At 38.8% G+C, this 16,772-nt stretch overlaps 1 protein-coding gene across 2 annotated transcripts in view; it reads right to left on the bottom strand.

The window, feature by feature from the left end:
• Positions 1–2,982: 2,982 nt before the first annotated feature.
• The window catches only part of LOC148873346 (Ypt/Rab-GAP domain of gyp1p superfamily protein), a 46,817-nt gene continuing 33,027 nt past the window's right edge, over positions 2,983–16,772 (bottom strand). For both annotated transcript variants that reach the window (XM_088962376.1, XM_088962375.1), the window contains 3 exons: positions 8,630–8,715; positions 8,347–8,448; positions 2,983–3,362 (listed from right to left, as the gene is read on the bottom strand). In XM_088962376.1, the coding sequence (XP_088818502.1) occupies positions 3,201–3,362; positions 8,347–8,448; positions 8,630–8,715 (350 nt within the window). In that variant the 3' untranslated portion in view covers positions 2,983–3,200. The remainder of the gene's footprint in view (positions 3,363–8,346; positions 8,449–8,629; positions 8,716–16,772) is intronic.

Here is a 16,772-nt window from a genome sequence, read left to right as displayed (position 1 = left end):
ACAATTCATGTTGTAGAACACTCCCCAGATGACCTAGTTTGGCAAATTCAATTATGCTTTCAAAATAATTACAAAAACAGTAAGTGGGAGAGGTTTTTTATTTTTTTAAGACCAAACTACCCTTCATTTAATACCCATAATAACTTAATCCACCTTGGTATGTCTCAAGACATATTTAGGATCATTGTTTTCAAAACCAGACTGGACCGGATAGTTGGACCGGAAAAACTGGGAACCGGTTACATGACCGGTTCTGTTTTCCTCCAAAATCGCTTTTTCCCCCAAAACGATTGATTTTGGTCAGCAAACCGCTGAACCGGCCAGTTAACCGTTCGAATTGTTCGAATCAAACGATCAGACCGTTCGAACCGGTAACCGAACCCTTGACTAGTTCGATCATCGGTTCGTTTTTAAAAACCATGTTTAGGATTATTGCTATTACCCTTTTAACTTTTCATCGTAGTAACATATTAAAGGCACATATGATGTATTGTTTTGAACATGTTGCCACCATTCTCCTACATTTTTGTACATTATTAAAAAACATAAAATGATTTAATATTAGAATACAAACACTAAATCTAATAAAAAGTGGAAAGAGAAAACAGGATTTATGATAAAGATGATTATATTACTATTGCTTCCACTTCAATTATAGCATTGTTATTTGATTACATAATTGGATAGTTAGAAAAGTCCTTTCAATGGTCAACTAGAAAACCTGATCAAGAGCCCAGTCAAAACAAATTGTATTGTTAAAAAGGATGCAGTTTCAACCAACTTTCTAGCAAAGATTTCTAGCCCTCCTCCACAAGAACACAGTTCGTATAATCCTACAAACAATCTATAAAATTAGACTACATAGGGATGACAAAAAGGGAAACAAGGATAATTCATTCATGAAAAAAAAAAAATCCCTATATGTAAATAGAGGGGGAAGAAACCAATTAGTATAACAAAACATAGCACCGTAGAAAACAAGCCTTAGTTACAATATTTAAGAACAATGGATATAACAACTTTGTTAACTTTCTATAATTCCAACTCTTACAATTATAGAAGATCAGCGCTTCTTCAACCCCAACTTCTATAGGTCGGATTTAATCCTATGTCCATGTCTTCTTTTATCTATAATGATATTTAAGATTGGGGTGTATGTTGAATCGTTCACTAGTGGTGGCTCATCAATTGTTATAAGGTCTATTGCCTCCTTGAGTGTGTTGGGTGTCTTAGGCTTAACATCATGTTCTTACCTTCTTCCTCTCTCAAATGTTGTGTGTACTTGATTACAATCAACCTATACATTTGAAACTAATTGTTAATAAAATAAACAAGTTATAAAAATAATATAACACCCAAATTTAAGAATAAAATTATAACAAAAAAAGGTTTTCCACAATCAAGGTTTTGGGGCAAGGACTACTAACCAAGACATTGAAAGATTGAGATGAACCACTGGAATCAAATCCATTCTTCTCAAGCAATGTTGTCTCCACTACAACATAAGGTTGTTCCGTAATATTTCTTCTATTAGAAATGAAGGATCATTACTTCAGGCATAAGGAACCCAAAGGAAACAAGAATGCCAATATCTAAGGATAGGAGACCTCTTATGTCCATTACAAGATGAAAAGAAATTAAATATAGAAGGATTAAGACCAGATACTAAACAAGAAACAAGAATGCCAATATCTAAGGATCGCTCATAGAATAGAAATGAACTAACCTATTAGCTACTAGAACTAGAAGTAGACAAAAATAATAAGTGAAGAAACTATATTAAGAGCAAAGAGATGGCAGTAGCGAGTTTTACCAAATTAAAAGGAATGAGAAGTATACCTTCATCTGGACACAATTCAATCGATTAAAGATATTCCTTCATAGCATTTTAACCTCCCAATCAATTGCATTATCCCCAATTATTACATCTTTATTCGATCACAACATCCCTGACGTGAACAAATCTAATGCAGAATTTCCATTCATTGCATCCTCAATCATAACATCCTCGGCCCAACCCAATACAGTCAAACGGTCCGACTGTTTAAACCAAACGGTTGGCCCATTCTGACAAAAATTTAAAAATAAAAAAATAAAAAAGTCAAAACAATTTGAATGGTTCGAATGGATCAACGGTTTGCTGACCAAAATCAATAGTTTTTGGAGAAAATCCGGTTTTAGAGAAAAACAGAACCTGTCACCTGACCGGTTCTTGGTTTTTCTGGTCCGGTCAGGTTTTGAAAATCATGTTACAAATAGAAGGATTTTAGATGATGAGAGGAGTTTACTTGCAAGATAACGTTGCACCAAGTCAAAGAGAGAGAGAGAGAGAGAGAGAGAGAGAGAGAGAGAAAGAACACTGGAATAGGGTCTTAACTCTTAAGAGCTGGATTTTTAAGAGGCAAATTGTCTAGGAAAAAAGTCCAAATTTTCTCCCACTGTCTGTTTTGGCAATTATTTTGAAAACGTAACCAAATTTGCTAATTGACCAAACTTGATCATTTTTATGCAAAAATCCCTTAATTTTTTTAATTCATCCAATAATTTTTTTATTAATTCATTTACTAATGATTAAATTACGTTTTTTGTTTGAAATATACTCTTGATCAAAGGTGTATATCATCTCACATAGTGTATGTGAGATATATGGAATCGAAACAGAGGGTGTAGCCTAAACCAACAACGCCTATGACTATGTGGGTGTGGTGTTGTTCAGACTATCTATACTTATTTTTGTCCACAAAATATATAGAGAGAGAGAGAGAACTCACCACATAATTTATCAACCACAGTACAAAACACCCCCAAAATCAACCCGTTTTGCACGTCCATAGGGGACTTTATTTCATACCATTTCCATCGTTATTTAAGCTTTGTCCCAACCATTTGGGGTTCGCTAATGACATTTGGCAAATGTTTTAATGCCAGCTGCCAACCTGACAGAACCCTCCTTTTTCCGGGCTTGGGATTGGCAGTGCAAGATAACCTCAAACTGGCGGATTTTATTTCATAATCACAAAAAAATAAATGGCACTTCTATCTCAAAGCTCTTGCATTCATGGACACAGGTGGTTTTACAAAGAAACAGTTCAAAACATATAAATTACAAACACGAATACAAATTGGAAGCATTTAGTTTCCTCCGTATTGTAGTAGAGAAACAAACAAAAAAAAGGACTAGCGATGGATCTGATATTATCTCAGCTGGCCAAGTGACTCGGGGAGCTGTTGAACATGGTGTGCCACATGTATGCTCTTGAAAGCACCATTTCAAGCTCTTGGTGGGTCCAGTTCTGAGTAGGAAGATGTTGAAGAAACATCACCATCTCTTGAAAATCAAGCTTTTGCAGCTTATCTGACCACTGGAACAAGGTGCCAAGAAATAGAAATTTTACTTTAAATTGTACAAAATTTATCAAAGAAAAAAAAAATTACTTCAACTCATGCACTACAGATATATAAAAGCCATCCTAAGCCCAAATTTCAGAAGATCAAACAACCTCAAGAGATTCCAACCTTATCCGATTCTCCATACTCCATAAATAACAAGTGATTGATCATACAAGTCAGAAAGCTTAGCATGACAAAAACAGCTTTCAAATCGATTACATGAAGTGGTTATGGCCATGGAATCAATGTTATTCTACTATCCTGCTCTGGTGGTAGTACCATTAATTGCAATTTCATTAATAACAGTAACAAAAACATAAAATAAAAAAAAAAACACTTGGAATAATATCCATCCCACAAGATAGGCATTTTAATCCATGTCAAGATGTGACAATGACATATGACTATGAAAGTGACGTGGCAAAGAAGAAAACCAGAAAAGTGATAATGACATTTTTCAGAAATGAGCTTAGGGTCATAGTCTTTTTTTTTTTATTAGTAAAAAAGAAAATCCATTAAAAGAAAAAGTAAATATAACCTAGAGAGGTGTTGAGGAAACAACTCCCCAAACACTTTCCTTCGAAAAACTTTTTCACCCAAATCCCAACACAACAACCCTTCAAATATCTTACAAACCCAACCACCCCAAAAGAAACATAAAAACTAAACCCAGAATTTGCAACATCCACAAGAGCACACAAACTAAGCCCGGGAACCAAATGCAGAACAACCACAGATACGCAAGCCTCACCCTTTGACTTGCAGCATACCAGTAAAACACTTCACTCTTCATCAACGATGTAAAACTCCTCTCCTTCACCTTCCTCCCATTTCCCACCCCCCTCCTCAACTGCAGTCTTCTTATTACTTTCCTGCCTTCTATTCTGTTCAAATTGTTTGATTTCCTCACCACCGCTTCTCCCCTCAAAAAGAAAAGACCAAGAGATTTCCCAACTGCCAACTGTCTATCTACTAGTTGATCAATGCCAACTTTACCTCTTTCCATTATATTTGCCTTGGGAGTTTCTTCAGCTTTATTCCTTCCTATTTCCTTTTACCCCTCACTACTCCACCCCCCCCCCCTTTCATTATTTTTCTCCTCAGCCTTCTTCCTGCTATCTCTATGTTCCTCCACATTCCTCTCATAATACTTTAACCTATACTTATCCTCCTTTTCCCCTGTGAGATGTTCCCCTCTTTGATAATTTAAATCAATGCTCTGAGCCTTCTTATCTGAATCCACAGCTAAACCATTTACATCCTTTCCTTTTGTGTTTTATCTTAAATCTGCCACATTGACCGTCCCCAACCAGTCTTTCCTTGAGACGAAGAAAAACCTTGGTGACATGAACGAGCTACCCATTGCTAGATCCTTTCTTTTTTCTCAGCTCCCCTGCCCTGGGGTTTTCATGATTAGTCAACTTCAACACATCTTCAACTATCATCCTCCCCAGACCCCTCCCCAACTTTCCAATGAAAACCAAAGAACTCAAAACTTCTTCTTCACCCGTCCTCTTATTAATCTCATCACTTGTGACTCCCACCAATTCGTGGACCAAATCTTTACTACTGAAGTCACAAGTGGGAACCTTCCTGTTTGATGAGGTGAAACTCACATTCTTTTTTTGGAAATCCTTCCTTGTCCTGATTTCCACTCATTTCAACTCTTTCTGGCACTCCATCGCCCTCCTTTTCCTCATTTGGAACTTTGATAATCTCTTTCACTGAATGAGCGGCCAATTCCTTGGCAGAAACACTTTCTTGTGCATCGCTATCTTCAAAAACCCAAAAACCCATGGAAGTGCTTTGGAAACACACTTCTCTGCAGTTGTTTCAGCCTCCAAATGCTCAGAAATGCTCGATTCTTCCAGTCTTATGAACTTCATAATCACCCACTCCCAAAGCTCCTTCTTCCTCTTGCCCTGAATGCCAAAAGACCTAGAAGCAATTTGTTTAAATCCTGTTACCTACCTTCTTTGCCCTCAACCGTGAAGATGTATCCTTCCTCCCCAATCTTTCTCCTTTAAAACCTGGTCCCCCATGGTTCAAATGCAAAATGCGAGCTGGCTTCAAAGACAAAGAAGAAGATAGACCAGAAATAGTGTCCTTCAAACACGAGGCTTTAGAAGTCACATGGGCAGAAGTCTGGATTTTTACAGTGGTCATTTCTTTTGGGTCACCTAGTCAATTATTGGCCTCTTCAATCTGATTCTAGAGCCTCCTGAATGTGATCTAGGGGTTTTTAAGGAGATATGGAGTTCTCATCGTAATTTTTATACAACTGAATCCAGACTTTCCTAATGTTGTATTTTATGAATTACGATAGATTTCCATGTCATTCTAGTTCCTTCAAACTAATTTTGGATATTTTTCCTCCTAGTTTTTTAATGCCATTTTAGGGGTTTACTATAGTAACTGTTGGGTATAAAGTATTTTTTATGGATAACATCTGAAATGAATTTATCAACAAGGAAAAGAACTTTAGCCCCTGCTAGAAGGAAAAATCCTTTAGCAGGGAAGCAAGCATATCAAAGATTTTAAATAGCTAGTTCTGAGTTTGTCTTTCTGCTTTTCTCCTGTTATTGTTACAAGGGTAGCTGAGGCTACTCTCCATTGTAAATTTCTTCTACATAAATAAAGTTTTCTCTGTTTTTACTGATAAAAAAACATATCTAAAATTTACAACAGCATACAGGATAAAGCTGAGAAAGCAAAATGCATATAAATAAGTACAAATGTGCAATCAGGTTTGATATTCTGCCCCTGGGCCAGGATCTCCACATGGAAGAACCAACCTCTCAACCCCATCCCTAACCAGTATCTAAAATTATAGTGACCAAGGAACCCACCTGAAGGAACAGTTCAAGAAGGCAGTTAAGGCTTTTGCCTCACTAAGCACGAACCAAAGAAGCCAAGAGCCATCTTCAGCTGAATCCATCTAATCAACCACCAGTTACCCTTCAATCAAATGTGGTGTCCCAACCAAAAAGATAGGCCAGCTTAAGGCCAGGTAACCAACACTTGCACTCATATAATTGCCTTGACCTGTAGGCCCATAGAAAGCTCAAAAATATGATACCTGTATGGTCTCTAAAAATATTCTCCAACCCAGAAGATCCAGGGCTGCCCAAGGCATAACAATCAAAATTAAATTTTTTACCCTCCCAATTTTCCGGTGCAAACTCCACCAGTATGAGATTGTCTTACGCTGCTGGTCTCAAGCCCAGATAATGGAGAAGGGTTGTCTCAGGTTGGGAGCTGGAATTAAAACCTCTGCTGAACTCTTGTGAACATGGAATGTGATGATTTTTCTGGTGCAGGCTACCCTTCTATTATATGTCGTCAGTCGTCACCATTGGGAACAGCAAGTTGTTACTTGACATCCCCTGAGGATAAAGTCCAAAAACACCATTATCTCATTTCTTGTCAATACCTAATGAGCTAGCCTAACCACCATGAAATCAAATGATTGTATAGACCTCTAGCCAATTATTGAAAATTCTATCATTTCTTGCATTCTGTACACTCTAAAATATAGCTGCCCTCATGCATCTCCACATGATCTTGCCTCTTTGTATAAGGAGGCTCTAGAGGGAAAATCCAGTTCTATATTTCAATTATGTAAGAACAAGATGGGAAAAGGTGGTTGGCATTCTCACTATTATTCAAGCATAGGAAACACAAATGAGAAAACTGAACCATGATTTCCATCTCAGTAGCATCTCACTGGTATTTATTTTCAAAACAGCTTCTTAGCAAAATGATCTTTGGAGTAGGAGCACCCAAAAGAGATTGACAGGACAAGGAAGAGAAAACAAGAGTGAATGATCAAGTCTTTTGAAAAAATCAAGAGCAGGAAATTGTATGCAATATCTCGGATGTCCAAATCCTGAAGTCACCTAAAAGAGGCATACACCATTTAAGACCCCATCACTCATGGTCCCAAAGACCCCTTCTAAGTTCTAAAGCCAAAGTCCTAAGCTAGACCAGAAGGGCAATTGACAGGCAAGATTAGAAATGCTTTTGTTTCTGTCCATAGAAATGCTATAAAGTCTCAGAAAAGCAAGAGGTTGTGGTGTTAAAAGAGGGAGTCCAACATTGATTAGATGCATAGTTGACTAGTAAACTCCCTATACAATTGCCACTTCTGAAGCAATCAGTAACTACAGAAGAATGCAAATGGAAGTTAATAAACCATGCTCTTCCTTAAACAGGGAAGTGTGGTTTGTAAGAAATTCTGCTTTAGAAATGTCAAATTGCACTGATACTTCTCAAGTGCAAATTTCTATATTCAATTGTTACTCCCAAAACATCTATACTACTAATATAATTATTTTTGTCAATAAAACACATAAATGGTGTATTTCAATAAAATTTTACCAGAAATACTAGAAATTTCATGAAGTTTGGTAGGATGAGTCTTGGGAAAGGGTAAATAAAACTACAAGTAGAAGCATGATATCAGCATATTGGATGGGTTACTTGTACCAGTATGTGTCTATTTTTCTATCTGTATCAGAGAATTGTGCTTCATCAATTCTGTAACACCTTTTGGGGAGAAGGAAAATTTTTTGAGTACTGAATAAGTTGTTTAAGCTATTAAAATGCAAAGCCTCAAATAATTCTTGGTAACAAGCTAACCACCACTTCAACATAAGGTGAAACATGCATGCTTCCTCTGCAATTTATGGTCCAGGGCATATACAGGTTGGCGGGCCTAAAAGGATGGGTGCAACTTGGCTGTTGTTAAAAGTAAACAACAATTAACAGTCCTTAAACTGAATGGTAGGATCAGCTTTTGGGCCATCATTATATACCAAAAAAACTTATCAAACAGTTAGAAGTTTTGGGTTAGGAGGTCATACAAGTAATAATCATCAGTTGGTGGGTCCAAATGCAAACAAAATGTTGACACACACCCCAAGCATAAATTAATGGAAGAGAACTATATCTTACAGTTAATAGGAAGCTGGCAAATATATACACTAGAAAATCAGGCAATGCATCTCCTTCTGCAAGATATGTATCCCAAAGACGTGTTACAAGGTGGAAAGGGATCTGTAAGAGGAAAAGTGATATGTTAGTAGTAAAGCCCATATTGTTCTGGACTGCAACTTGCCATTCTGTAACAAGAAGATGATAGGTTCATCCCAATCTTTGTTCCTAAATATTGAACAAAGAAATGAATGATAAAAGAAAATATTAAAGTAGAAGAAAATAAAAGTTAATGGAAGCATACCTCACGTATTAGAAGACAGTTGAACCAGCGGAAAGCAAACTGAAGAAACTCCAGGCCTTGTTCATCCATGTGCCTTGAAACAGGTTCTTGTTTCCAAACAAATAAAATTTTTAGAAACTATGCAACAAAATTTGTATCTGGAGATTGACAAATAGGACGCCTTTGATAGATAAATATAATGCAATATATTCTAAGTGATCATAACATCTATTTTCCATGGTTAATGAAAGGCATAATAATACATATGTTACAAGCAGAGGGAAACAGCAGCCCCCATTTAATGGATATTTCCTAGGGCCATAGGGCAAGGCTACATCCTTTTCAGTTTTCTTTAATGTAATACTTTACCTTTTCTCTCAAATATATATATATATATTTTTTTTTGAAAAAAGGTAAGGTAACTTTATTGAAGATGAAACAGCAAGCACAATGTGTATGAAATCCATTGAGGCCCAAGAAACAAGAGTACAGATGAGATTAGATCTCCCCAGCCAGCAGCTGGGCTACTAAAGTCCTAGGATGAAGTCCATTCATAGCAGCATTCCAGGATACTAGCTTTCCAAATGTGTATGAAATAAGTTGATCCATTTCGCTACTTTTGTTTTGGAAAATTCTGTTATTCCTTTCAGTCCAAATAGTACTTAATACACAGCTGCGAAGCCTGGGATGGAAGACAAGACACTCTTTGTGATCTTGGACTAGCCTTTAAACTCCCAACACCATAGTAGATCACACACCGTCTCTGGCATGACCCAGTGGAGCTTCCAAAGAGACAAGAAATGGCACTAGATTGTATAAGACACAGAGCAGTGCAGGAAAAGGTGGTTATTCTCCTCTTCCACTTGATTGCAGAGCACACAGTCCAGGTTTTGGAGTTGAATACCTCTCCTTACCAGATTCTTTTTGGTGAGGCTTTTGTTTAAAGCCACTGCCCAGAGTAGAGCATTTATCTTTGAAGGGACAACCTGCTTCCAAACTTTCTTAGCAGGAAACTCAGCTTGAGGGCCAGTTGCTACTTTTCTAGCAAACGAATTAACAGAGAAAACTCCATCACTACTCCAGCTCCAGTTCCATGTATCCTCCTCCAGTAGATTCAGCTTGTGGTTAGACAACAGATCCAATAGATTTGAGACCCAACCTATTTCCCAGTCTTGAAAGTGTCTCCTAAACGAAGGGCTCCAAATCTGTAAATTGTCTCGAACCTCACAGCAGTTAGCCACTAGGACATCTGGATCTTCTGCAATCTGAAACAGCAGAGGGAATAACTCGGCTAAAGGCTGGTTGCTAAACCAACTATCCTTCCAAAAACTAACCCTTTTCCCATTTCCCACTTTCACCAAGAGACCTCTACTCATCAGAGGGAAAATCTCCATGATTTTCTTCCAAATAGAGCAACCTAAAGAGGTAACAGAAGTGACTGTCACCCAGTCACCTCTATCAGTGTTGTATTTGGCTGCAATCAAGATTCTTCACCAACTCTCTCTCTCTTTGCCAATTCTCCAGATCCACTTACCCAGAAGAGCTTCATTAAGGGTTCTCAATTTCCTGACCCCTAGCCCACCTTTTTTATTAGGGGTACAGACCTGGTCCCAGATAACCAAATGAATTTTCTTTTCTTCTTCCCACCCTGTCCACAAGAAGTCTCTCTGCAGCTTTTCCATTTTTTGGGCTACCTTCCTTGGCATTGGGAAAAGGGATAGGAAGTAGGAGGGCAGACTTGATAAGGACCTTTTTAACAGTGTTATCCTACCTCCTAAAGAGAGATATTTTGACTTCCAAGAGGCCATCTTCTTTTCTAACCTCTCCAGAACCAGATCCCACACTACTGAAGAAGTAGATCTAGCCCCCAAAGGGAGCCCCAGATAAATGGTTGGCAATAATCCAACTTGACAGGCCAGAATTTCAGCTAGTTCATCAAAGTTCTCTACTTTTCCCACAGGAATTAATCTGCTTTTCACCCAATTCACTTTCAGCCCTGTAACTATCTCAAACCAACAAAGGACCCCAAACAGCACTTCCAACTAATTTTTATCAGCATCAATGAAACAAAGGGTGTCATCAGCAAATTGTAGCGACTGGACTTTTTTGCCCCCAGGAGTGGTCTCAAAGCCATGCCACATGCCTGCACTTCCCACCTTATTCACAAAAGCTGTTTATAACTCTATCACACAGATGAATAGGAGAGGAGAGAGGGGGTCACCTTGCCAGAGACCTCTAGAGCTCTTGAAGAAGCCAGCTGATTGTCCATTTACTAGAACTGAAAACTTAGGGAAAGAAGTGCATACCTTCATCCAGTTCCCCCATCTTTGACCAAAGTTCATTTTAATCAAGACAAAATCCAAGCACCTCCAGTTAATGTGGTCATAGGCCTTTTCCAAGTCCAGTTTACATATCAGCCCAGGTTTTCCTTCCCTTTGCCTTGAATCGATCAGTTCATTAGCCACCAAGACACTATCCAACATTTGTCTACCCGGCACAAAAGCAAACTGATTTTTTGCAATCACTGAGCTCAGGACCTTCTTCATTCTCTCTGTTAAAACCTTAGCTAGGATCTTGTAGAAGCTGTTCAACAGACTTATTGGTCTGAAGCCTCTTATATTTATTGCTCCCTCAACCTTTGGAATTAGAGAGATGAAGGGTCACATTAAGACATCTTTCAAGAGCAGCATTAGAGTGGAAATCTTGAAACACCTTCATCAGATCCACCTTAATCACCTCCCAACATTTTTTATAAAAGATATTTGTGAGCCCATCTGGCCCTGGGGATTTATCCACTTCCAAGTTCTTTATCACATGCCATACCTCTTCCTCAGTGAAAGGGGCTTCTAGGTCTCTTTGTTAGACATCTGAAATCCTCTTCAAATCCAAATCGATAGGGAGGGGTCTCCTTTTCCATTTTTCCTTGAACAGATTGGAAAAGTATTGGGTTGCTATACTCTTCAAACCACTCCAACCTTCAGCCACCTGGCCATCAAACTCTAATCTTTCTATTTGGTTAACCCTTCTCCTAGCATTTGCCATCCTATGGATGAAACCAGAATTTTTATCACCTGCTTTCAGCCAATTTACTTTTGCTCTTTGTCTCCATTTTATGTCATCCCTATAAGCTAGCTTGTTAAGAATTAGCTTAGCTTCAAGCCTCTTTTTCCTTTCTTCCTCTGAGATAGGACCAACCTCTTCAGCCAAGCCAATTTCTTTGATTAGGTCCAGACAGTTCCTTTTTTCTGATTCCGACTGTTCTTTAAAACCTTGTCTCCAGGATTTTAGGAAGTCTTCGACCAAACTAAGTTTCTTGGCAAGGATATGAGAGTTGGAACCCAGAAAATCAGACTCCGACCATACTGAAGCTAGTAAAGATCCTATGCTGTCTTCTTCGAACCAGGCATTTTTCATTTTGAATGGGCTTTTTCTCGATCCTAGCATCCCACACAACAGCTAAACAAGAGCATGATCTGAAACAAGCCTTGGAAGGATGATCTGTTTCACTTGTTGGAAGGCCTCTTCCCATCCGGTGAGACCAGAAATCAATCAGGTTTGACCAGGGCCAGATTTTCTTGATTATTTGTCCAGGTAAACTGCCCACCTAAGAGAGGCAAATCTAAGAGCTCAAACGGGTTCAAAAAATTTGCAAAGTTCCACATCTCTCCTGTTCTCCGGCAACCACCCTTTCTGATAAGACCAAGAGCTGCGGCAAACCAATGCCTGTGCACGGGAATAGCCAGCCTGCCTACCAAGTTTACAAAAAAAGGGAGAAGCCACGTCAGCAAGAATGTAGTCTAAGTGGCTGACTGTTACAACAGAATAACAGTCCTACAACAAGCTGTAACCATCTTGTAACAGACTGCAACTGTAAACAACTTACCTGTCTATAAAAACCCGAAGAAGAAATAAAGAGCCACGAAATTCCATCTGAATAAATCTCTCTCTCCCTCTGAATCCCCTTTTCTTCCCCTCTCTCTGTTTCCCTTCAGTTCCTCTTCCCTCACGAGCTTGGTTCACTCTACGAACCCTGAATTAGGCAGCACCTAACACTTTCTGTCCTCCATAAATCTGATTACATTAAAGTCTCCTCCCAGAACCCAAGGGATATTGTGCCCCCTTCTTGCCTCTGCTAAACCCTCCCAAAGTTTTTCCTTTTCAGCACTAACCGTCGGGCCATAGACATTTGTGAACTATATTGACCTCCTCCTTCAAGCTCCAAAATTACTGAAACAGAGTACTCTCCTACCTGAGAATGAATTAACTGCCCTTTCACTCTGTCCCAATGAATTAATAAACCACCCGCAGAACCTCTCTTCAGCTTCCCCACCCACCTCACTTGACCCTAACCCCAAATACTTCTAACCACCCCAACATCCATGCATTCCAGTTTAGTCTCCTGTAGGAATACCACATCTGACTTCCATCTTTTAAGCATCTCAGACACAACCACCCTCCTTCTTCCTGACCCCAACCCCCTCACATTCCAAGTTAAGACTTTCAATTCCATGAAGAACAGTGGACCCTTATCCCCTTTTTAGGTCTTTTTCTTCACCCCTCCCCCTTTTGACAGCCCATCCCCTTTTCCCGCACTGTCTTTCAGACCAAGCCAATGCCAGTCTCATCATCTCCCTGTTTTTCCTTCCTTCCTGTTTCCCTTTCTTCCCCTACAATTTTCTTCTCTCCACCAAATACCTTTTCTCAATATTTTCTAGGTACCTAACCGTCTCTTCCTCCAACCCTTCAATGGATACCCCTAGGAAATTTCCCAGATCCAGCAGCTTTGACAAAACCTAAGAAGAGGCTTCTGCCACCCTTTTTCCTTTGTCGATCCTTTTTCCCTTCTTTTTCCCCACCTTCCCCTGCTATACACACACACACACATATACACATATAGATACACATACACTTTACCTATAACTGAACCATGATCAGACGAAAACAACTATTTATTGGATCTTGGATTCTGACATGGTTTTATGTGATATTGTGATGTTTATCTCTGTTATGTAACACTTCTGTAGGCTTTTTTTCTTTTTCTTTGTTTCATAATAATCACTAATTGAATCATTGCACTCATCAATAGAATATATGGTTGTGATCATATGATATAGATGAGTTTGAGATACACTAATGGTGGCCTCACTGTAAAAGCATATGTGGTTTGGATCATATGATATGCCGAGTTTGGGATACATCAGTGATGGGCCTCCATTCATGCTTACCACTTTTTTTTCTAATGGTAACTAATCGAAGAATATATTGATGTAAAAAGAAATAGAAAAGAAAAGAAAAAACAAAACAAAACAAACATTATCCCCACACTTAGGAAGTACTGGCCCCCTATTGCACCCAAATACTTATCTAAATTAATATCATGGCTAGTTGACAAAGGTTTGGATGATGGAATAAAAGAAACAAACCATCAAAGAAGAAATCAAGTCTTCATAGATGTCTACACCAGTGGCAATTGTTTCATAATTTTTGGGTGATTCAACTTTTGTTCAATTGAAGATTTTAAAAGTTAATTTATAAAAATGTCTCTTAAGATAGCATTAACAGTCTTAAAGGGTCAAATTACTTCAGCCTTGTTTTTAGCATTATTTTGGGGTCATTTGATAGGTAATTAGGTTGAGATCAAGTCCTGTAAACTCAACATGATCTATGTCCTTAGTGGGATTAGGAAGTTCTTTATTTTTCTGACCTATGTTGGACTTGGGAACTCTCTCTGGGTCTTGAGTGAGTACTCTCACTCTTGTCTGCCTTAGATTTTAGCATGACACCAAGTAATGATCCTAGATGTCCCACACTTGCTAAAAAAAAAAACTCAAACTCAATTTCGAATGGCATTTCTGTAACACAAAAAAAGCTGAATGTAGAGAGCTAAGAGAAGAGCATGAAAAACCAAGCACTATTTGTAAAGCATCGAAACTTGAAATTTCCAAAGCTGCAGTGCAAGAAAAAATTGAAGAGCCACCTATTCTTAAAGCAAAGGAACCTCCTTTGCTTGTTAAAAAAGTTCCTAAAGCTGTGCCAAGAATGGTTTTTAAAACCAAATCGGTGACCGAACCGGTCAGGGGTCCAGTTACCGGTTCGAACGGTCCAACCGTTCGACCTGAACGGCCGGCCTGTTCTGACAAAAAAATTTAAAATTTTTAAAAATTTTGAAAAATGGTCAAAACCATTCAAACGGTTCGAACAGTTAACCGGCCGGTTCAGCGATTTGCTGACCAAAATCAACGGTTTTGGGGGAAAAAAGCAGGTTTGGGGAAAAACGGAACCAGTCAGGTGACCGGTTCCCTTTTCCGGTCCGGTTTTGAAAGCCATGGTGCCAAGTGCTCAAGCACAAGATTCAACCAGAATCTAGTAGCAAGCTGCCTACTGAGTGCCCATTTGGGAGAGTACTCATGATGTGATTTTTGGCTTTGTAAGGTGGGACCCACTTACAAAGCATATAATCAATGTTTGGTAAAAAATTCAGAGAACCAAATCTGGTCATGCCATCACAGTACAGCTATTGACTCTCCATGCAAGACTCTTCAAAAAGCTTCATCAAAACTGCTAAACCAAAGAAGCAAAATATAAAGTTGAGCCCTCCCAAACAGGCCCTGATTGCCTAAAAGTTCTGTTGCAGATGGTCATCTCTAATTCTGAAATGGTTAACGTTTCCCTAAAATTCTTAAGAATCAAATTCCTTCTTTTTTTGGTAAGTGTTCAAATTCCTTTATTTATATAATCAAGGTTTAAAATGCCAGTGTCGCTGGAAATATCAGTGATCCAAATATAAGTGGGAAACATGTCAGAAATGTCGGAAATATGGTAAAAATTATATACATGGTAGAAACATTGTGAAATATGCAAAAATAAAGAATGCTATTTTATGCAATGATAAATGTTATTATCCTGAGGGCAGGCCTTGGTGCAACAGTTAGGTTGCTCCATTGCAACCTGGGTGACCAGGGTTCAAATCTTGGAAAAAGCCTCTATGTCTGCAAGGGTAAGGCTGCATACATCTATCCCTCCCCAGACCCCACATTGACGGGAGCCTCATGCATTGTGATGCCCTTTACAAAAGTCATTATCTTGTTCGAAATAATCAAAACTATATGATAGAGTTCAAGTAAAATCAAGTCTAATAGATCAATCAAATAATTTACTGTACAATAAAAACTAAGATTTAACTTCATGTTTGAAAAGAATTGAGAGCTGGCTGCTGGATCAAAATGGTAATCATGTCCATTAGGTAGGCAATCACACTGCTACTCCTCATATCTAGAATATTGTTACCAACTTATGTTATAATATTATCTCTTGTACTCCACATGGCACTAGTAGCTTTCATCAGAAAACATGTCGATTCCAGTAACATTTCATGTTGTTACCCCATGGAAATGAACATATTTCATATAAATATCAGTAAGTTTATGGACATTGGAGAAAATTGACATCGCGAGAATCCTGGTGGAGATCAAGGAGGTCTCTGCCATTCCAAACTATTAAGTTCTAGCTTTTGCAGGTGAAAAGTATGATCTAAGAATTTTGTTGAGGGAGAGGACAACACTGTTTTTAGAGCATTTGACGAAAGGAGAGAAGGAAGGATGAGAAGATTGAGTTGGATTTTCAGGTTGGCTGCTCTGTTGAAGAGAGGAAGACAAAGGGTCGTTTGAATGAGGAATACGATGGAGGGGAAGATTCAAAGGACAAAATAGTAATTTTGGATGGGTCTAAGGCTTTAAATAAGGAGCATGTGGGTGGAGTTGGTAAGGAGAATATGAAAAGGTGCACCTTAGAGGGCGGAAGTTTAAGTGAGTTGTTCCAAGGGTCTCAATGTTCAAACGAGGCCTCAAGTACTGGGAATTGGGACCATTCTCTGAGACTAAGGTTTAGCAGTAGCTTTAGATGCAACAAATTAAAGGCTCGCAAAGAAATAAGTGCCAAGGTGATGCAATTTAAGAGGAGAAAGAGAGATTTTCACAGGCTTCAAACTGGCAAGGTGGAGGAATGGGTTTAGCTTAGGGGTGATCATGGGTCGGGCCAGGCTTTGCATTTATGATAAGGGCTATAGCTTAGGCCCGGACCCGGCCTGGCCCGGGGTTCCGGGCCTAAAACATAAGCCCTATCCCAGGTCTACAGGGGCTCGGGTCGGGTCGGGCCTGATTCTGGG

The sequence above is a fragment of the Nelumbo lutea genome, chromosome 1 (genome assembly GCF_056320005.1).
Source record: "Nelumbo lutea isolate HS-2025 chromosome 1, American lotus-T2T, whole genome shotgun sequence".
NCBI classification, from domain to species: Eukaryota; Viridiplantae; Streptophyta; class Magnoliopsida; order Proteales; family Nelumbonaceae; genus Nelumbo; species Nelumbo lutea.
Note: the sequence above shows the minus strand (reverse complement) of the source record. Positions and strands in the feature narration are given on the sequence as shown.